This window comes from Poecilia mexicana, unplaced genomic scaffold (assembly GCF_051168715.1).
Source record: "Poecilia mexicana isolate PSO_F unplaced genomic scaffold, ASM5116871v1 scaffold_1, whole genome shotgun sequence".
NCBI lineage: Eukaryota > Metazoa > Chordata > Actinopteri > Cyprinodontiformes > Poeciliidae > Poecilia > Poecilia mexicana.
Window position 1 is genome coordinate 10,829,793 of NW_028263370.1, and position 22,161 is coordinate 10,851,953.

Here is a 22,161-nt window from a genome sequence, read left to right on the forward strand (position 1 = left end):
TAGTCAGTATGTTTAGAATGTACATGTATCTTGTGTATTAACTTAAAACATCTGAAAGAGAAACAAAAGCTGTCCTTAGATAAATAAATAAACAAATAAATTAGGACTTTCTCTTTTTTTTTTTACAACACACTCTGAGTTACTCTTCAGGTTCTGATGTGAGGCTGACTGCACAAGGAAACTACAAGCAGTGCGTCCAGCTACTTTTTACAGGTTTGTTTGATATATCTAGACAATTACTTTGGTTATCATTATAAAGAATTTGTTGTTACATAGTTATGTGTAGTTTATGCTTCAAAAATCAGTTTCATGTCTTCTGCTCACCTTAAACCTTTAGTAATATGAAGTTTCAAGCTAGTTAATCATTGTTTAAACCCTCACATGGCTTTCTGTTGATCCATAGGTGAATGGTGTAAATAAGAACAACATGCTGCTTATAAACTTCAAAACCAACAATACATTGTTGTTTTTTTTCCCAGAGAATAATATGTAATTTTTTATGAAAATCTTAATACTGGCCAAAAATAAACTGAATTGTATTTCCCATTTAAATTCATACCAGTACCATTAAATGCTCACTGCTGCAAATTAAAATAGAACAGAACGGAATAGAAACTTTATCATCTTAAATCGGATTTAGTAAAACATGACATTGTTCATTTACATTAGTCTTTTGCAAAGTATGCAAAATATGCAAAAGATAAAATATGCAAACTTTTTTCCATACATGGCAGAACAATATTGAAAGCATTTACATTTCATATCAGACAAAAGACAATGTTCACCACAAACATTGCCTGCAGCTTACGACAGTGTGCAGTACTCAGTGTGTGCAATGGTAACCATGATCAACTGAAACTTTTCATAAGAGAAACACAAAAGCCTTCTACTGTTCTCAGAAAAATTTGTTTATGAGACTAATTGTTTTCACTGGAAGGACTTTAATTAAAATTTAATTAAAATTTTTAAGGGTTAGGTAGCCTCTACCTAGTGGTGGAGATAGATATTTTTTATGGAGGTGGTCAGGCTGGGTTTGCTGTCCTCTCAGGGGTCTGGCTAGTGTACTGGAGTTCAATTTTTGCAAATAATATCACCCAAACGTCTTGCTCTTACTTGAGGTTTTTATAACTCCACGTAACATGCACAGATACCTTAATTTCACAATGACTCTCGACATTAGTTTTTCTCTTTCTTGGAATGTGACAACTCCATTCCAGACGATATTCCAGGCAGACACACCCTGCAGCTGAGAAACATGAGAAATGCCCTACGAAAGCAGCGATTGAAAAATCCATACAGGAAGGGATTTAAAGATGAGTTTATATATCCCAACCAGAGAAAAACATCCCAGACGACCCCTTCGGTGGTGTACTCAATGAACGGATCCACAATGTTGACAGTGAAGAAAGGCATCCAGAAGATAAGGAAAACTCCCATTATGATGCCTAAAGTTTTTGCAGCCTTTCCTTCCCTCTTCATCGTATTGCGGTGTCTTTTTTTCTTGCTCGAGTCTTTGCCCACTCCAGCAGCCATTTGGCTTTCCATGGCACTAATCTGCTTGGCCTGTCGCTTTGCAGCTTTGAAGATCTTCCAATATGCCACGAGCATAACAGCCATAGGCAAGTAAAAGGCTACCAAAGAGGCCATGACAGCATAAACGCGGCTCACCAAGAACACACACACGTCTGAAGGAATAAAGATGTCAACATCAGCAACGTGAAGATCTAGCATTATGGGGCCAAACGAAATGAGCATAGGAACAGTCCAACAAATGGCAATGAGGAGAGCTACATGACTGTTGGACATCTTTAGGGAGTAAACCAGGGGATTGCAGACTGCATAATACCGATCAAAGGCAATACAACTGAGATGGAATATGGAGGCAGTACACAGCATGACATCTAGGCTGGAGTGAAGCCTACAAAAAAGAGGACCAAAGTACCAACATCCCTCCACAGTCCGAATCATGCTAAAAGGCATCACCAGCAGCCCAACAAGGCAGTCAGCCACTGCAAGGGACAAAACAAAAGAATTTGTTGGCGACTGTAGCTGTTTAAAGTAGGAAATAGACAAGACAACCAAGAAGTTGCCCACGACAGTGCAGCCTGTGCCAACCGAGAGGAAGGCATACAGGGAAATCCGTGAGATCTGGCTCCTCAGTGTGGCGCATGACAGTAGTTCAATAGGAAGAGAAGCGTTATCATTTCCAGGCCATGCCAGGCTGCTGTTCTCCATGTTCTGCTCAAACCTGTCAAAACACACATTCACATGTGAATACAGAAGCACCTGGAAAAATACCTTCAAATAATTTTTTATTTTACATTAGCCAAAATATGAGCTTTGGCCTCATATTGACATAAACTCCATAAAGCATCTGTGTAGTATTGTGAAGAGGAAGATGAGAAAAAAACAGAACCAACAAAGCAGATGAGCTGAAGGCTAATATTACAGCAACCTGGGCTTCCTTAACACCTCCGCAGAGCCATATAATGATCGCCTCCATGTAACGCTCCACTGATGCAGTAATACTTGCAAAAAGACCTCTGGCCAAGTATTCGGTGCACATGTTCTACAGTACAAAGACGTACTAATCAGTAGGCTGGCATTTTTGTGTTAAACTCCTTTTTATTGGTTTTATGTAATATTCCAGTATTCGGAAAACCTACATTTTGGTTTTTCAATTGGTGGAAAGAGCCTGGACTTTATCATTTACTGACATTGTGTATATGGGGTTGTCCTCTGACCCTCATCTCTATGTGAATACACAATTTTTTTCAGGTCTATGTGAACTTTAACTATTTTTCTTAATGCTGAATCCTACCGACAGTCACAGTTCAGTGCATGAACAGGATTGAAGTTCTCTTCTTAATGTGGCTATTTACAATTATTAAACAAAGCATCATTGTTTTTCTTCCCTTGCAAATTGCTTTGCAAAACATATAAGAGCCTAAGATAACTTAAAAAGGTAATATTTGACAAACCATTTTGTTATTTGCTTCTGGCAATTAAAAACATATCGAAATAGTTTACAAAATCTATTTTTATCTCTTGGCTACGTTAGCGCCTGTTGTGGATTATTGTAGAAACAGCTTATGGATGATGCTGACAGAAACAAGAACAGTCCATACAAACATGTTTCAAACATCAATTAAAACAGCTATCTGTCTCCCCTTAGCCACTAGCTAGCTATATATATAGTTTGCATTAGGTTGTGATCTAAAGTAACTCACCTGAACAGAGGAGAGATGATGATCGTCTGCCCTCAGGTCTGTTCCATAGTAAAATGTTCTATCAGCCTTTGTTTCATCCAGATGACAGAGACGGGAGAGGTGGGAGGTGGGTTTTGATTAATGCATGCAACAATAACTACCATGACAGAATATACTCTGCCAACAACTCCCTTGCCAAATCAATTCAAATTATTACAGAAATGACAGCTGAGGGACTTAGAATTTTAAATGCTCTGATGAAACAGTCAGTTATTTGTTGTACGTTGAAAAAACAGTGTAGCATCCAAGCACAGAACTAAATTGGACAGTATTAGACAAGTTGTTGATCGTAGGGGAATCTAGAATTTAAGCTTAGAAATAGAGTTGCTTTTATGAAAACTAATTCACACAGAAGAGAATAACAATAAATACTATTTTAAATTAACTTTGGGACTTATTCACAAATATTTACAACACAAAATACTTTGCTTTATGAATTGTAAAAGATGGCACGGCAAGAAATTTAATGTTTTTGATTATTTATTCAATGTTGCATGACTCTGTGTTTTTGTGTTTAATGATGTAAAATACTTTGAAATGCCGGTAACACTTTATTTGAAGGGGGTTGAATAAGACTGACATGACACTGTCATAAACATGTCATAAACACCTGTCATGAACATGAATAAGCCTTCATGAATATTTATGACTGTTGTCATAAAGCGTGATTCGGTAAATTATGACACTTTTAATACAAAGTTGACATTATTCAAAATGTCTTTGTTATGACAACTTGACATTAACCAAGAAATCATTACTGACATAAATTTGCTATAAAAGTATTACTGATTGCACTTTAAAAATTAGGTAACTTTATGTTATTAAAGGTAAAGTTTAAACAGTAATGATTTCTTGGTTAATGTCAAGTTGTCATAACAAAGACATTTTGAATAATGTCAACTTTGTATTAAAAGTGTCATAATTTACCGAATGACGCTTTATGACAACAATGTGCTATACAAATAAAATTTGATTTGATATTGTTTTTCGAGCAAGTTAATTGTGGTTTTTTGAGATAATTGTGGAATTTTGTATTTTCTGAGTGGCTTTGCCACTTCCAAATTATTTAGTTACTCTTATGCTGGTGTATGAAGCTGATTCTGCATTTAAAAGGGCAAAGAAAACACTTGTGATTCTATAGACTGAGTCGAATAGCTCAATGTAAATAAAAGCTGGAGTTTAGAAGTTTATACACAAGTTCTGCAGCTTGGTTCAACTGGTGTGATTGTGTACTTCATGCATGTTTTAATTGGTTATTCAAATCACATCAGCATTTGCATGATTTAAGACACATAGATCCCTAAAAACAGACTAGCAATCTGAGCTGCTGTTTGACCCCACAATTATGACTATATTGGATAAACTCACCATAGGGCCTTATGGCAATATCTGAAAACAATTCTGAGTTTTTTTTGTTTTTTTTTTTTCATAGGTGCAAATTTTTACACACTACAAAACAGCTCTTGCCATCCTTTTCATGTGCGCCAGGGTTCAATGGACCTAAAACAATCCTGTTGAGCTCCTGGGCCTCAGCCAGCGACAACCGCTTTTCAAGTGTGGCAAATATATTCTAATTAAACACAGGGGAAATTTTAATCAGGACTTGAATAAAAGTCTCAATAGCCATTTTTTTTTTTGTATTAACAAACCGGTCATTCATATGAGTAGAACAAGTGTGCTCTACAGGCAAGGCAGCATGGTGCACATGTGTTCCTGAAATGAGGTCGTGTTGATTCTAGTGCATTGTTGAATTCAATAGAAGGCAAATAAGGTGACCTACCTCATATGATTACTCATGTCATTATAAATAGCCCTCGGTGATGTTTGTAAAACTATAAATGTGTCCACAAAAAGCCATAGCAGACACGGAAGCTCATATTACTTCATTTGAGCCCGTTTGTCAGTGTCCAACTCTATCCTATCTCAATGACAGGGGATAAATGATTTTCCTGTAACGATAAGTTGTTTCTCGGCCATTAGCACGTTTAGCAGTGAGTGAATAAGGTTGATTGACAGCTCTAAGACCCTCCTCCTTTTTCTGATTGGTTGTTTTTGGTTTGCAGGGTGCTTTATTGTAGACAGCAATAGTAGCTCATGGATGAGGTGGAGGAGATTATCTGTCTCATAGCAAACTATCACAACATGGTGACAGTTTTAACAACTATGTAAAAGACCCATATTTTTTATTAAAGTTATATAATGCAGCTTGAAGAAAATGAAACTACATAGCATTTTTTGAAAAGCCTGGAATGCTTTATGTATATTTTGCATGTTGCCTGTGACTGTGGCAGATGGGGAGAGAGCTTTACTCTATTCGCATACAGTATACAGACTGCTGCATGTAAAATCCACTAGAAGTAAATATTGTGTATTGGACCATCAGTATTGGACCAAAAAAACAAGGAAGTAGCAAGCCTTTAAAATTGTTTGCTTTTGATGGGTCAGATAGATTCCATCTCTCTCCATCCCTTCTTACAGATAAACAGAAACTTTCTGTAAGAAGGAAAGAAAGAAAAAAATACATCCTATTTCTGAGTTATTTTCACGGGGTAATAAAGTCATCTGACAGTTTTGATTGCGTCTTATTTTGTGTTGGTAGTCTGAATGATTAATAAAGGACCGTTTTCATGTGCAGTTACATTTCATCCTTACACAAACAGACATAAACATAAACAGTGAATAAATCGATTTTCAGTCAGCTTATTGCACCAAAGAGTTAAGAATATCTAAACATGTTTTCACTGAGACTCTTTAAATGTGTATATAGTTGATATTTTAAATTGACATTTGTGACTGTATACAGAATAGACCAGGGTGTATTTTCTTATTGCGAGGGAATGCAAAAAAAAAAAAAAGAAGAAATAAATAAAAATAATAAAAGAAAACATGTCCTTTACGGGGCTCTGTAGTATAGCACCAGGTTTTTGTAGATGGAAAATAAATAAGGCAACCAATAAAAATAGGTTTGAATAAAACCAATTTATTTAATCAAGATAATATGCAGTTATAAGGATGCCCAGAATTTAATAAAGTTTAAAGCACATACCATTAAACTCCAAACCAAAAACATCCTTCATATTGTAGCATTTTCTTTCTAGGGTTTCAAAGTCTTTTAAGTAGCATCTAAAGTCAATGTATTTTTAATGGAGAAATATCAAATGGAAGTGAAAAATACATTTTTGAGTGAATATTAATTTATCAGATTTCCATTAGATTTCAACTAAGTGATTGTTGTTTCCTCAGATAAATGTGCTTCCTGGCTCTCATGCTTAGCCTTTGCTCCAAATGAATTGTGCTTAAAAGTCAAACAATAATGACAAGGGGCAATATAAAGTATAAGGGCTTTAAATCATTTTTAACTATTCTTACAGATGTTATATATAACCTGAAAAAACCTGTGCAAAAATATCCATTATGTTTGGCACAAGGCAGCCCTCTGCTGGTATCTCCAACCTACTACATACTGGCATGGTGACTAGAAATCCAGCTTTTTTGCTCATGAATACTGAAACTCTTTAGACAGAGCAAAACACATTGTGCACAATTATGCAATTTCAATCAATCATGACCACTGTTTCAATGAATCAATGAATCCATCATCCACTGTCAATATTTACTTGTCCTTTTGTTGTTTCTTGTTTCCTGAGTAACATTGTAAAGGTAGCTCAGTTCACTTCAACTTAACTCCTCTGGCTTTTTTTGCTTTGTTTTGCTTTTAAAGTAATTCCTTTCAGAGTGGGATTTCAGTCTGTATTGGTACAGGGCTCGTTACATTGCTGATAATAGTAAAGGGAACTCTGCTGAAAGCATCTTAAAGCCTTTTGCTTATGGTCTTTGGTTGATTTGCTTATTTTGAATCAAAACATGCATCTTTGGAGCACAGCACTCATCACCTACCTGATCTGCAAGGTAGTTGGTCACTGCAGTTGTGTTTATACTTGAGTAAAACAGTTTTGCCAAACAAATGGAGAAAATTAAAATATCTAAGCATTTTATCAAGGGATGGATTCATTGGGGAATTTCACAATTCTCCCTTAGAGCCCTGCTTATCTCCACAGATAACTCAAATTTAATTCAAATCGTCTCAATCAAAATCTTACAATGCCATTACATCATCATCTGCACTTGTTCAAGAGCAACCTTAATGAATATGAAGTACTTAATATGAAGTACAACAAATTATATAAAACATTCTGATTAATCTGGCATGTAAAAACTATAAATTATATTGATAATCCAACACGATCTAAAGGAGAAAATATTTTCAACATCACACTGCGTCAAAAAAGCAATATCTTTTTATTAGTATGTAATATTCTGTTTTCAACTCCGTAGCAAATTTGAGCAAAAGTTTAAACTTCAAAATAGTTAAATTCTTATAAGTCTGTAAAGAAGCTTTGTGTACAGTACTCAGTTTAAATCTCAATGTAAATCTAAAACAAAGTAAAATAAAAAATAATGCCAACATATAGGTCTTTAAAGGTAACGTTTTATTACATTTTTGATAATATTCAACAGGAATCATTAAGAGTTACTTATTTATTTCTTACCACAGATAATTGTGTCAGAACATTACAGTCTACCATCAAATAATTTATACAATATAGTAGTTTAAATTACATAATCTTCATAATAAGCTCATTTTTTCAGCATCAGCATTATACAACATAGCACACTGACTACATTGAGTTTCTTCGGGGGCAATATGGATTTAAATAAGAAAAATGTATTTTGCTGAGTCATGAATTACATTTATCAAGACATATATCACCCATGATAATTTAGACATTTGCATTTTTACATAAAAGCTTTTACTGAATAAAATCAAAGAAATATATATTTAAAAAACAACAAAAAAAGACATATAAGTTGATTCGTAAATTAAATAAGACATGCCAGTTTGCTTTCTCAATTTTTGACCCACAAGACACATCTTTTTACCACATGTGGTAAGTTTCACAGTGTGCATGTGTTATGTCAAACTTCAATGTTACTGCATGCCTGCTTGCATCAAATGACAATGCATGTGTTTCGAGTACTATGAGTTGATCAGCATCTGTGCCACAGCCACCATGATCAGCGAAAAGAAAGTCAAACTTCCCATCGTGGGTAGAGGAGGACCGCCCGATGCTGAAGATTTGAAAACATTGAAAACAGAATTAGATATATTAGTGAGAAAATTCTTTAGAATTGTATTACACATTCCACATATGACTTGAAAGAATGCTTGTGCGTGAAATTGTGTTTAACTTTTTTATTGCTAATATTTTTGTTTAGCATCACACTTTGTAGTTTTAATGTTAACTCTTTGTTGAACTTCAATTTCTGCATCTCTTGTAACTTACCTAAAACCAGGCTGCCATTTATATAATTCAGTATGTTAGAATTAAGAAGCTCCCTTTCCAGCGCTGAAACAAAAACTTTTTAATAACTTTTTTCAAGAAGAAACTAAACCAAACAGGCATTGTGCAAATTGTAGTGCTATTGATAATACTACCTTTAACAGACTGATAACATATGAAGGCTCTGAAGAGGCTAAATAATAGTCAAAATAAAACCTCTCAACATTGCCAAGAAGTTCAAGTATAAAACTTAACATTAAAAGGCAAAAACAGGTTCCATTACAATAAACAATCCAGAGTTACTGAATGAAAACTTCCTGTTAGCATGGCGGCTAGCTGATTACTGCTAGTGTAAGACTCGTGGGTGTCCAGCTACTGTGATTCTCCTTTGAAGAATGATCCACAGAAAATAATTGAGCTCTTTCTCAGTGTCGAACATTTAATTTTTTTCTTCACTCCCCATCAGCTGTTCTCGAACTCAGCTGACCGGTGTTCTGTCGTCATCGAACGTTTGCTCTCTCTCCCCCATCAAGGGAGCCTTTCACAATAAAACATTTTACATTTCATAACTCCAATTTTCACACTTACACTAGCTCTGATTGGCTGTTTCTGACTGAGCGGAGTAATTATGCAGAACAGGGCGGAGATCGATTATTTTTTTAGAGATTATCTGTCTCATGTTAGGACAGCGAAAGTTTTAATACGTATGTAAAATGTATTTTTTTAAGTTAGATGCTGCAGCTTTAAACAGAGGTTCGGTGTGAGAGTCACCACCAGGTGGAGCAGAAGCGAAGCTCCATCTGTCAAATATTACTACCTGTAGCGTAGCAGCGGTTCAACAGCGAGATCACAACCAGCGTCTTACATCGCAGCTCGAAGATTTAAATAATTTTGCGGGTTATTTGTTTAGTTTTCTGACCGTAATGCTAATCCGGGTGAGTGTTTGTAGCTGTGCGCTGCTTTACCTGCTATCTGATCCTCCGTATGTCTTTTTTACTGCAGTGAGCCTCGATGTAGCCAAACTCCGTCAAGTATGGCATTGTTTTTATGTCGTATTAGATTCGTTGTGTTGATGCATTTTGACCTGCTTCAATTTTCCGCCGCAACACGCAAACTTCCCCATTCACTCAGTGCGTTATAGTTCCACATCGCTTAGGATTTGTTGCTGCGCGTTTGCGCAGAGTGAAGGAAAGAGGAGACCAGCTGCACAGGCAGGCTGCAATGAGTTGATCGGTATCGGCAACAAGAGCCAATGATCGCCGATCACTGATCATGCACTTTTTCACGAAAATCGGTCCGATTATGATCGGTGACCGATCGATCGGCACACCTCTAATTATTATAAATATAATTACCACCAAAAAATAAAGATCCTATAGGATCAAACCAAGTAACTGCAGTGCTTTTAATATTTACCTTTCAAGATAACACTCAAGAGAATTTTGCTTTGTTCAATAAGAAAAAAAGATCACCTGTTGTCAAAGTTGCATTGGTTACTGGTGATGTTGCATTGGTTGCAGATGGGTTCACAGTGGTTACTGGTGATGTTGCATTGGTTGCAGATGGGTTCACAGTGGTTACTGGTGATGTTGCATTGGTTACTGGTGATGTTGCATTGGTTGCAGATGGGTTCACAGTGGTTACTGGTGATGTTGCATTTGCTGGAGTTAAAGTCACATGGGAAAATGTTTTATTAGAAACCATAATCAAACGCAGTTTCCCTTATATTATATTTTATTCATAATAGTGCGAAATAATGTGAATGCAATATGATGCTTGTGATGCTGAAGTCATGGGGTCTGTCTGGTGAGCAATTAGTGATGATGAAGTTAGTTTAGTGAAAAGTACAATAGAAAACCTTGCAAATGTTCGATATGTTGGAAATATATTATTATTATTATTATTATTATTATTACACACAAAAAATTTAGAAATCTTTAATACTTCAAATGCTGCAGGAAGGAATAAACCAAGCTTAGCCTCTGGAAAACAGCATCAGAAGATTATTTTTATAATTATCTTATACTTCATGACACAAAAGGACTTTCTTTATTCAATTGGAAAACAGCATCAGCTGTTGGTAGAGTTGCATTGAGTGAATGTGCAAAAATCACCTCGTCTCTCTTTTCTACAGGAAGTTAAACTATAGAAAAGGGCTGTGTCTTGTAGTTACCTGTTGAAATCACAGTTGGAGAAATAGTTGTTCCCGAGACTCCTACAAAAAAGACAAAGAACATCAGGGCTTTTGGAATAGTTTTTGGTATAAATTTAACTCCAATTGCTCTCCATCTATTTTATGTAATAAAAACCAGATAAAAAAATAAACTCTTACTTGTCACAACTACACTTGTTGCGTTCAGCGTGAAGTTCAAGCTGGCACTTTCGTTCACCAGAGTCTCTGCAACAGTTCGTGGTTCTGGCACAGAGCTCGCATTTGCAAATATCACATCAGAGTCAACAATAATCGAACCTCGTCTGCAAAAAGGAAATTATTATTGTAGTTTTCATTTCTAACAAACATCAGAAAAACAACCCATTATCTGATAGTCCGAATGTTGTATTAGAAAATTAAAATTTGGGCACAACTGCCCAATGATTAGAGTCACACAACAGAAGACAAAATGTTTGAAAAGTTTATGATTGTCCTGGCCTCGCTAAGCACTGTGACTTTTAACAGTAACTCAGCTATACAGGTAGCTAAACACTTTCCCATCCGTCCACCAAGAAGCACTCCATTTGATTCTTTAGCAGGGTTTAATGAGAATCGTGTAAAACTGTAACACACAAAGGTACAGAAAATGAATGCCAGCTAGGCTAACGCGCCGAGCTAACACAAGTAAAAATATCTATCGTCACATAAAACATGTCAACGGGTTACAAATTATGATTTATATGACAAGCAAATTAGAACAGTACTTACAGACGATGCCGTTTCTGCACTTAAATTAAGAAAACACAACAAAGAGAGCTTCTTTCTGAATACATGGACCAACGGCTTTCTTCCTTTCTGGTAAACAAGTCGTAGTAATAAAAGCGACCACAAGATGGCGTCAGTAAGCCAGTAATAGACAAAATTATAACATTTGCCAGATAGCCTCAGTAGATTAACTTAACATTGAATGACATTAAATTAAACAGGTTTCACTACACTCCCCGCCTGGCGTCTGTAAGAGATGCCACTAAATCAAATGTCCACATTACTAGGTGTCAATAAAAGAATCAATTCTGAGATTGGTCGGCTGAATGACTTTACACCCTGATGTCTTGCAACTTTTACATCCACTTTTCTCACAAGCCCGTCCTTGCTGGGGTACGTCTTCTCGACAAGTCCCATGGGCCACTCGTTGCGCTTTGCAGTGGAGTCCTTCAGGAGGACAACATCTCCTTCCTTGAGGTTTGTTTTCTTTACGAGCCACTTTTGACGACCTTGAAGGGTGCAGAGATACTCTTTCCGCCATCTTGTCCAAAAGTTGTTGGCTAGTATTTGAACTCTCTTCCATTGGCTCTTGAAGACGTCCTTCTCTGTCAGGTTGTCTGGAACTGGAGGAGGAGCTCCTGTTTTCTGAGTAAGAAGCATAGCTGGTGTTAAGACCAGTGGAGCTTCAGGGTCTGTGGAAATCGGCACAAGGGGTCTGGCATTAACAATAGCTGTGACCTCTGCCATGAAGGTCACCAAGACTTCATGGGTGAGCTGAGGTTGCTTCACATCTAGGAGTAGAGCATCTAGAATGCGGCGAGAAACCCCAATCATTCTTTCCCAAGTCCCACCCATGTGGGACGCATGGGGTGGGTTGAATTCCCAGGTGCACCTCTGTTCTGTTAGATAGTCTTTGATTGTGTTATTAGCATCCTGTGGTGATAGTTTCAGCTCATTACAGGCGCCAATAAAGTTGGTCCCTCTGTCAGACCTGAGTTTCTTGGCAGGTCCGCGGAGTGAAAAGAATCTCCGGAGAGCATTGATGAAGCTTGAGGCAGTCATTGTTTCCACAATCTCAATGTGGATGGCCCTGGTAGACATGCATGTGAACAACACTGCCCACCTCTTGTTGTTTACTTGGCCTCCTCTTGTACGTTTTGTCACGATCTCCCACGGGCCAAAGACATCCAGGCCCACATATGAGAATGGTGGGTCCACTTTGAGCCTTTCTTCAGGTAGGTCAGACATGAGCTGTTGTTCTGACAGTCCACGTAGCTTTCTGCAAAACACACACTTGTGAATGATGGTGCTTATGAGCCGCTTACCTCCAACCAACCACAGTCCACTGGTGCGAACGGCTCCTTCTGTTAGATGCCTTCCCTGGTGTTTCACTCTCTCGTGATGATGACGCACTAGCAGAGTTGCAATGTGGTGTTTGTTGGGTATTATGACCGGATTTGACTCATTTCTTTGTAACATAGAATGCTGCAAACGTCCTCCAACTCTCAGGAGCCCATCACTGTCGATGAATGGATTGAGTCTGAGAATAGGGCTGTTCTTTGGTAGTCTTTGGTTTTTCTTGACTTCAGAGATTTCCCGTGAGAAGCACTGTTGTTGCACTGTGTGAATGATCAGTCGCTCTGCTTTATCCATTTCTGAAAATGAAATGTTGTTGCAGTAATGCCAACCTCGACAGCTGTTATTGTTTTTGTTTGAGAAGCTTTGAGCAATGTGAATGAGTCTGGCAACCGCTTTCAGGAGAGATTTCCAGTTGGAAAAATGTTCAAAGCGACTTGAAAATAGTTTGTGAGTTGATGACTCTGTTACCACATTGGTGGCGTTCACCCTGACCTCTGTGTCATCATCTGGATTGATAAGCAAGTATTGTTCGTCTGAACCAATCTTTGTCGAGTCCATGTCTGTGAGGAATCTTGGTCCAGTTAACCAGAGGGTGTTGACAAGCTCTTCTGCTGCAACTGATCTCGAGCCACAATCTGCTGGATTGAGTTCGGTGGGCACAAATCTCCACTGATTAGGCTGAGACACTTGTCTGATGCGCTGCACTCTGTTACTGACAAAAACGTAAAATCTTCTTCTCTCATTGTGAATGTAGCCTAAAACTACCTTGCTATCTGAGAAGTACCTGACAGCATCCAGTTTTACATCTACCTCATGCATAATAGTTTCCGCAACTTCTACAGCTAGGACAGCTGCACAGAGCTCTAATCTTGGGACTGTTAGCTCAGGCTGGGGGGCGAGTTTTGATTTGCCAAAGATGTACCCCACTTCATGATGACCATCATCATGGGTGATTCTCAAATATGCGACAGCTGAGATAGCCTGTACTGACGCGTCAGAAAAAACACAAAGCTCAATTGTCTTGGCTTGACTCACTGGAAATGTGACGTATGTTCTTGGAATATGAAGGTTTTTCAAAACTGAGAGGGACTCTTGCCAGCGTCTCCACTCTTCGTATTTACTTTGAGGCAGAGGAGCATCCCACTCAATATTGTCTGTAGTAATGTCTCTGAGAATCATTCTTCCTCTTATTGTGATGGGTGCTAGAAAGCCCAATGGGTCGAATAAGCTATTTACAGTAGACAGCACACCACGTCTGGTGAATGGTTTCTGATTCTCTGGGACCTTGAATGTAAAAGTGTCTGTCACGAGGTTCCAGATAACCCCCAGGCTGCGCTGTGCAGGGAGATCATCTGTGAACAGGTCCAGGTCTTTTATATCCTTGGCTCTGTCTTCAGCTGGGAAGTGATTGATGACATTAACACTGTTTGACGCTACCTTGTGTAGTCGCAGGTTGGAAATGGACAGCATTTCTTGAAGCTGCTCTACTGTCTTTGTGGCCTCAGCTTCTGATGTGAAAGACAGCAGTGCGTCGTCCATGTAAAAATGTCTCTCCACTAACCCTGTTATTTTGCTGCCATAGACTTGCTCCATTTCCTTTGCTGCCCTCCGTAGGCCATAAATGGCGATTGCAGGTGATGGACTGTTCCCAAATATGTGAACTCTCATGCGGTATTCAACCACTTCGTTTCCTGGCTGATTGTCGCGGTACCACAAAAACCTGAGCATGTCTCTGCACTCTTCTTGAACCACAAAGCAGTGGAACATCTGCTCTATATCTGCTAAAACTCCTATTGGGCCTATTCTGAATCTCATCAGAACTCCAAGTAGACTGTTATTTAGGTCTGGACCCTGCAGCAAAACGTCATTCAGTGAGACACCGTCAAACTGTGCAGATGAATCAAACACGACACGTATTTGGCTGGGTTTTTGCGGATGATAAACTCCAAAAGTGGGTAAGTACCACCTTTCCTTTTCTTCTTCGAGTGGTGGAGCAAGCTCAGCGTGATGATTATTAAACAGTCTTTGCATAAACTCAAAAAAGTGCCTTTTCATTTCAGGTTTCTTCTGAAGATTGCGTTCCAGAGAGGCAAAACGTTTCTCTGCATATTCTCTGTTATTAGGTAGCTTACGTCGAGGATGCCGGAATGGGAGAGGGGCGACCCAGCTATTTGAGTCATCTTGGAGAAAGCCTTTTTCCATTATTTCCAGGAAGCGTTTGTCTTCAATAGAGGGAGCTAACTGGTGATCATGAATTGTTCTTGAAAACACTGAAAGTGTGTCTGATGTTTCTGTGTACAAGTCTCTTACTTTTATTTTGTTCTCACACTCTAAAAATGTAGAAGGTCTGCCACTGTCAGATATGTATGTCTTCATGCTGCTCACTGCTGGAGGCCCATGCATTCCATTGACACAGACATCACCGACTACCACCCAGCCGAGATCCAGCTTTTGTGCAAATGGTTCATTATTCAGTCCATTTATCTGTTTTCGTACTTTGTGCACCCTCAACAGATCTCTTCCTATCAGCAGGAGAATCTCAGCATTGGGGTCGAGAGGAGGGATTTCTGAAGCCATTTTGTTCAGATGCTTGTGGTGATAGGCCACTTCCGGCGTCGGGATTTCTTTCCTGTTGTTAGGGAGATTGTCACATTCAATCAATGTGGGAAGCTGCAGACATGTTTCTTTGTCTAGAGACTCTATGACATAACCACGGGCTCTTCTTCCATAGGCTTGTGTTGCGCCCATACACGTTGTGATGCTGTAAGGAGCCTCAGTGCCGTGTATGTCAAACTTATCAAAAAACTCACTTCTCGCCAGGGAGAGATTGCTCTGGTCATCCAGAACTGCATACATCCTCATACTCCTCTGCTGTTGACCTGAGGGATACACGTTAACCAGAATAATCTTGGAACACGATTTACCACTTTGTCCTATGCCACAGACTTTAGTGCAGTTTGAGCTTATTTCCTGTTTCGTCTCTTCCTCCCCGCCGTCCTCTGCACACGGTGGGGGCTGACTTGAGGATTGAACAGTGCTTGTTCCACTGAAATGCATGGCACTAACATGTTTGTCACTTGCACATTCCAAACATTTGATTGGAGCTTGACAGTTTTTGGCCATATGACTTGTAGAAGCACAGCAGCGATAGCAGATCATGTGTTCTTTGAGAAGTCTTTTCCGTTCATCGAAAGTCATTTTAACAAATCCTCTGCACTTACTCAATGGGTGCGGTTTGTTATGGATAGGGCATTGTTTTTCTGGGTTAACAGGAATTTTCTCTGTTGATTTGACAGGAGTGCTTATTTGATCTTGTGTGACATTTGTTTTATTGACAGCAACTGGGTGTCTGACTGGTGCACCTTTTTCCTTCCTCTGAGGAGCACACGTAAGTGAGAGAGTCTTAAAACTTGGGTCATTCCTTACTTCAGCTTCTGAGCACACAAATTCTTTGAAGAAGGAGAATGGTGGGAAAGACACGTTATATTCTTTTTTAAATCTAGAACCTTGTGACATCCAGCGTTCCTGTAGAGGGTAGGGGAGCTTCTCTACAATAGGCTGGACACCTCTAGCCGTGTCCAAATAGGCTAAACCACACAACTTGCCACTTTGCTTTGCAATCTGGAGCTCTTGTAAAAGATCTGCTAGCTCTTGAAGTTTGCGGTTATCTCTGGATTGGATTTTGGGAAAAGCTTCAAGTCTTGAGAAAAGAGCATTTTCAATTGCCTCTGGTGAGCCATATATTTTGTCCAGTCTTGCCCATATTGCTTTTAGTCCATCCATAGGCTGGTTAACATTAACTGCTCTTATTCTGGCCGCATGGTCACTTGACTCCTTGCCAAGCCATTTCACCATCAGATCAACTTCTTCACTAGGTGTCAGCCCTAGTGGTTCTATAGCATTGATGAATGAAGCTCGCCATGCTTGATAATGTTCTGCAGTGTCATCAAATTTGACCAGACCAGATGTTATGACTTGGTTGCGTGCTAGAAACCTTGCCAGATCAAATGTGGGATTTCCTGGGTTTACGTTAGAGGTAGGGACAGCAGTTTTCACATTAACATTGTGCGTTGTGTCACCTCCATGGTAAGAGTTGAAGTTGGGGGATTGTTCAATGTGTCCTCCTATCATGTCTGCCTGATGAATGGGAAGAGACTTGAATTCATCTGATGCTGCATATTGTTGCGTGGTTACAGCAGCAGGGATAGGTACTGTATATTGTTGCATGTTAACAGCATTGGGCATAGTGTTAGGTGGGTGTGAGTGAGCCCCCTCATCCTTGTAGTTGTACTGACTGAAGTAAGATGACTGCTCTTTTACATAGTCTTCTGTCCTTTTCAGTGTTCGTATGGCTACAGGGCTGCGCTCGGATGCCTCACTGTATTTTCCTTCTTCTATGTCTGCTGCTACTGCCTCAAATACTTTTGCTTCAGCATCAGCAGCTGTAACTTCCCTTTGGAGAGTGAGTGCACGCAGTGATGCTTCAAGTTTAGCCTTCTCAATCTGAATATGTGTCTCTTTTTCATGAAACTCCAATTTAGCTTTAGCTGCTTCAGCCTTAGCTCTTGCTTTAGCTGCTGCCAAACTGACTGAGGAGCACGTAGATGACCGTGAGGCTACAGAACGGACGTGGTACACTGTATTTTGATCCATGTCCTTATTTGATTGCACATCACTTGCCTTCTGTTCATTGTCTTTGTTGTCCATGGCTCAGAAGTTGTCTTTTTCCTTCGTCTACTTCTGCATGGGACGTCTTTTTACTGTCCTGGCCTCGCTAAGCACTGTGACTTTTAACAGTAACTCAGCTATACAGGTAGCTAAACACTTTCCCATCCGTCCACCAAGAAGCACTCCATTTGATTCTTTAGCAGGGTTTAATGAGAATCGTGTAAAACTGTAACACACAAAGGTACAGAAAATGAATGCCAGCTAGGCTAACGCGCCGAGCTAACACAAGTAAAAATATCTATCGTCACATAAAACATGTCAACGGGTTACAAATTATGATTTATATGACAAGCAAATTAGAACAGTACTTACAGACGATGCCGTTTCTGCACTTAAATTAAGAAAACACAACAAAGAGAGCTTCTTTCTGAATACATGGACCAACGGCTTTCTTCCTTTCTGGTAAACAAGTCGTAGTAATAAAAGCGACCACAAGATGGCGTCAGTAAGCCAGTAATAGACAAAATTATAACATTTGCCAGATAGCCTCAGTAGATTAACTTAACATTGAATGACATTAAATTAAACAGGTTTCACTACAATGATCATCAAATAATTTTGTTGGAGTTTTTTTCATGCCTCTTTAATAACAATTTCCTGACCAACTCTGATATTTACCTGAAAGCTCTGATGAGAACTCGCAGAAAAAACCTGAATCTCCGCCTAAAGATGTCATTCAGCTGAAGAATTGAAAAACAGTAAAAGAAGTAAGTCAGGGGAGACAGTTGATATTCACAAAGAATGTTTAGTTAACAAGTCTAATTCTTTTACACATGCTGATCTTGTCATTGTATGTTGATGTAGTTTCATTCATTTGATATTTCAATTATGAGACTACAAAAAAAATCAGTTATGCTTACTTGACTAGTCAGTGTTGTTGACAAGCTGACAAACTCTGGAGATCCAGGTGTTTCCAGACTCGAGTTAAAAGTTTCTGCCAGTGTAAATGTCATCTGGAGCTTTGAATCTGGTGGCACTGTAGTTGTCGCTGGAGTAGCTAGTTATGTTGTTGATATTGAAAAGATTACATTATTATTATTATAATTATTATTATTGATATTGTTATTATAACCACCATAAACAAACACTTTTTAAAACTTTAACACTTCATAATTTCCCTGTAGGGTGTGGCCAAATATCTACAGTGCTTTTAATATTTATCTTCCAATTTAATACTTGCTTTGTTCAATTAGAAAAGATCACCTGTTGTCAAAGTTGCATTGGTTACCGGTGATGTTGCATTGGTTGGAGGTAAAGTCACATGGGAAACTGCTTGATTAGAAACCATAATCAAGAAGTGGTATTCTATTTAGTAAAGTCATACTAACTTCTGGTTACCTCATATTATATTGCATTCATATTATCACTAAGTAACGTGAATGCAATATGATGATTGTGATGCTGATGTCATGGAGTCTGTCTGGTGAGCAATTAGTGGCGATGAAGTTAGTTTAGTGAAAAGTACAGTAAAATACCTCTGGAAATGTTCTATTTGTTGGAAAGATATTATTATTATTATTATTATTATTATTATTATTATTATTATTATTATTATTATTATCACAAGAAAAACATTTAAGAAATCTTTTAGACTTCAGATCTTGTGGAAGGAATAAACCAAGCTTAGCCCCTCTGGTGCTTTTAATAATTATCTTATACTTCATGACACAAAAGGACTTTCTTTATTCAATTGGAAAACAGCATCAACTGTTGGTAGAGTTGCATTGAGTGAATGTACAAAAATCACCTCGTCTCTCTTTTCTAGAGGAAGTGAAACTATAGAAAAGGGCTGTGTCTTGTAGTTACCTGTTGAATTCACAGTTGGAGAAATAGTTGTTGCCGAGACTCCTGCAAAAAAGACATCAGGGCTTTTGGAATAGTTTCTGGTATAAATTTAACTCCAATTGCTCTCCATCTATTTTATGTAATAAACAACCAGATGAAAAAATAAACTCTTACTTGTCACAACTACACTTGTTGCGTTCAGCGTGAAGTTCAAGCTGGCACTGTCGTTCACCAGAGTCTCTGCAACAGTTCGTGGTTCTGGCACAGAGCTCGCATTTGCAAATATCACATCAGAGTCAACGATAATCGAACCTCGTCTGCAAAAAGGAAATTATTATTGTAGTTTTCATTTCTAACAAACATCAGAAAAACAACCCATTATCTGATATTCTGAATGTTATAAAATAAAAATTTGGCAACAACTGCCCAATGATTAGAGTCACACAACAGAAGACAAAATGTTTGAAAAGTTTATGATCATCAAATAATTTTGTTGGAGTTTTTTTCATACCTTTTTAATAACAATTTCCTGACCAATACTGATATTTACCTGAAAGCTCTGATGAGAACTCGCAGAAAAAAACTGAATCTCCGCCTAAAGATGTCATTCAGCTAAAGAATTGAAAAACAGTAAAAAATGTAAGTCAGGGGAGACAGTTGATATTCACAAAGAATGTTTAGTTAACAAGTCTAATTCTTTTACACATGCTGATCTTGTCATTGTATGTTGATGTAGTTTCATTCATTTGATATTTCAGTTATGAGACTACAAAACAAATCAGTTATGCTTACCTGACTAGTCAGTGCTGTTGACAAGCTGACATAATCTGGAGATCCAGGTGTTTCCAGACTCGAGTTAAAAGTTTCTGCCAGTGTAAATGTCATCTGGAGCTTTGAATCTGGTGGCACTGTAGTTGTCGCTGGAGTAGCCAGTTATGTTGTTGATATTGAAAAGATTACATTATTATTATTATAATTATTATTATTGATATTGTTATTATAACCACCATAAACAAACACCTTTTAAAACTTTAACACTTCATAATTTCCCTGTAGGGTGTGGCCAAATATCTACAGTGCTTTTAATATTTATCTTCCAATTTAATACTTGCTTTGTTCAATTAGAAAAGATCACCTGTTGTCAAAGTTGCATTGGTTACCGGTGATGTTGCATTGGTTGGAGGTAAAGTCACATGGGAAACTGCTTGATTAGAAACCATAATCAAGAAGTGGTATTCTATTTAGTAAAGTCATACTAACTTCTGGTTACCTCATATTATATTACATTCATATTATCGCTAAGTAACGTGAATGCAATATGATGATTGTGATGCTAATGTCATGGAGTCTGTCTGGTGAGCAAGTAGCGGTGGTAAAGTTAGCTTAGTGAAAAGTACAATAAAATACCCAGCAAACTTTCTATTTGTTGAAAAGATATTTTTAGCATCACACAAAACAATAACAATCTGATCTCTCCATAACCTTCCATTCATAACATTTAGTTTTGCTTCATTTGAAGCCAAACTATAACCTGCTGGTGATCTTATAGTGACTGTCAATGGGTGATTCTGATGGGTGAAGAAGTTGGTTGCTGGTGACATAGGACTAGGTTAAAGTTGCACTGAGAGGAGGTGATGCTATGTAGGTTGCTGTAGATTTTGGTCTGATGTTGCATTGGTTGGACTCAACAGGTGTATTGAGTGGAAGTGAGGTTGAGCTAACTGATAGTGAAGTTATTTTTGGTGGTGAAGCTGTAGTATGTCATGGTGAAGTTATTAGGGAGCTTCTTAGTGAATGTTTAAGAGAAAAGGTTATATTATTGTTTGTTAAAAAGAATGATCTGAAACACTTAAAAAATACTATAGATATCCAGACATTGCATTCTTTGGTCAATTTAAGAAATAATTATGGTCATTTCAAAACAAAGTAAAATAATTGTTTTGAAATGTTCTATGGAAATACCTTTTACAGAAGTCATGTTCGCTCACTGCGGGTGGTCACTATTGTAGTTTTTATTGTGCATGTTGTCGGATGTCTATTTTTATAACCATGGATCAAGATGAGGTTTTTTATGGTTGAAACTTCTTGAAACTGTGTGTTAAGAGCAGTTATGATCTTGCCTTGAGTGTCACGTGGAATTGTGATCGGCACTTTTAGAAATTTGTTGAGGTTGGTGTGTGTTCAAACCTTGTCTAAACTTGTCTGTCTTTAATGGCGGGTGTCACTGGTTTGTCTGGGCAGCAAACAGACTTGTTTCAGTTTCGAGTTGAGTGGAAGGAAAAAGTGTGCTTTGAGCCTGGTTGTGCCTGTGAAATGGTGGAGGAGTTAGTCCACATTTTGTTTGAATGATCTGGGTTTGTTATGCGTGTGGCTCTCTGTGTTTTGTTGGTCATGTGATGAGGAGAATCCTGGGAAAAATTTGTGAAGCAATGATGTGACTGTTTGGTGTTGTGGAGATGTCGGCTCACTTTTGGTTGATGGCCTTTTGGTGTTGCTGGCTGTGGTGCTGGACCATGCTAAGGGTGATTGTGTTGTGGGTGTCGCTCTCCATAATTTGTTGGTCACTTGCTTGGTTACCTGACTTGTGGAGCAACGTTTTGTGGTAGTGCACCACTTGTTGCTGTGACCTTTTGTGTTGGGTAAAATCAGTTCAGATCTGGTTGGATTACTGGTTATTGCTTTTGCGAGTGGTAACTGGGTGAATCCATTTTGATTTGGCTGTGAACTGTGGTAGGTCACTTGTGTGTCAGGTCTGTGTTTG

At 38.3% G+C, this 22,161-nt stretch overlaps 2 protein-coding genes and 1 long non-coding RNA gene across 3 annotated transcripts; all 3 read right to left on the reverse strand.

Moving 5' to 3' along the window:
- Nucleotides 1–1,135: 1,135 nt before the first annotated feature.
- Nucleotides 1,136–2,235, reverse strand: LOC106928611 (5-hydroxytryptamine receptor 4). The gene has a single exon (XM_015004974.2). It carries the CDS (start codon nucleotides 2,233–2,235, stop codon nucleotides 1,177–1,179), a length of 1,059 nt encoding a protein of 352 aa, XP_014860460.2. The 3' UTR covers nucleotides 1,136–1,176.
- Nucleotides 2,236–7,738: 5,503 nt separating this feature from the next.
- Nucleotides 7,739–8,809, reverse strand: LOC148161092 (uncharacterized). The gene is made up of 2 exons (XR_015762520.1): nucleotides 8,615–8,809; nucleotides 7,739–8,399 (listed from the first exon to the last, which is right to left on the reverse strand). It is a non-coding gene; the product is annotated as an uncharacterized LOC148161092 (long non-coding RNA).
- A 1,218-nt stretch (nucleotides 8,810–10,027) lies between these two features.
- On the reverse strand, nucleotides 10,028–20,344 carry LOC148161093 (uncharacterized). The gene is made up of 10 exons (XM_088004324.1): nucleotides 20,193–20,344; nucleotides 19,951–20,012; nucleotides 19,575–19,717; nucleotides 19,422–19,463; nucleotides 18,476–18,612; nucleotides 18,234–18,295; nucleotides 10,944–11,086; nucleotides 10,785–10,826; nucleotides 10,249–10,272; nucleotides 10,028–10,122 (listed from the first exon to the last, which is right to left on the reverse strand). The coding sequence occupies exons 1-10, from the start codon at nucleotides 20,283–20,285 to the stop codon at nucleotides 10,043–10,045; spliced, it is 828 nt and encodes a 275-aa protein (XP_087860450.1). The 5' UTR covers nucleotides 20,286–20,344; the 3' UTR covers nucleotides 10,028–10,042.
- Between the last annotated feature and the right edge of the window lie 1,817 nt (nucleotides 20,345–22,161).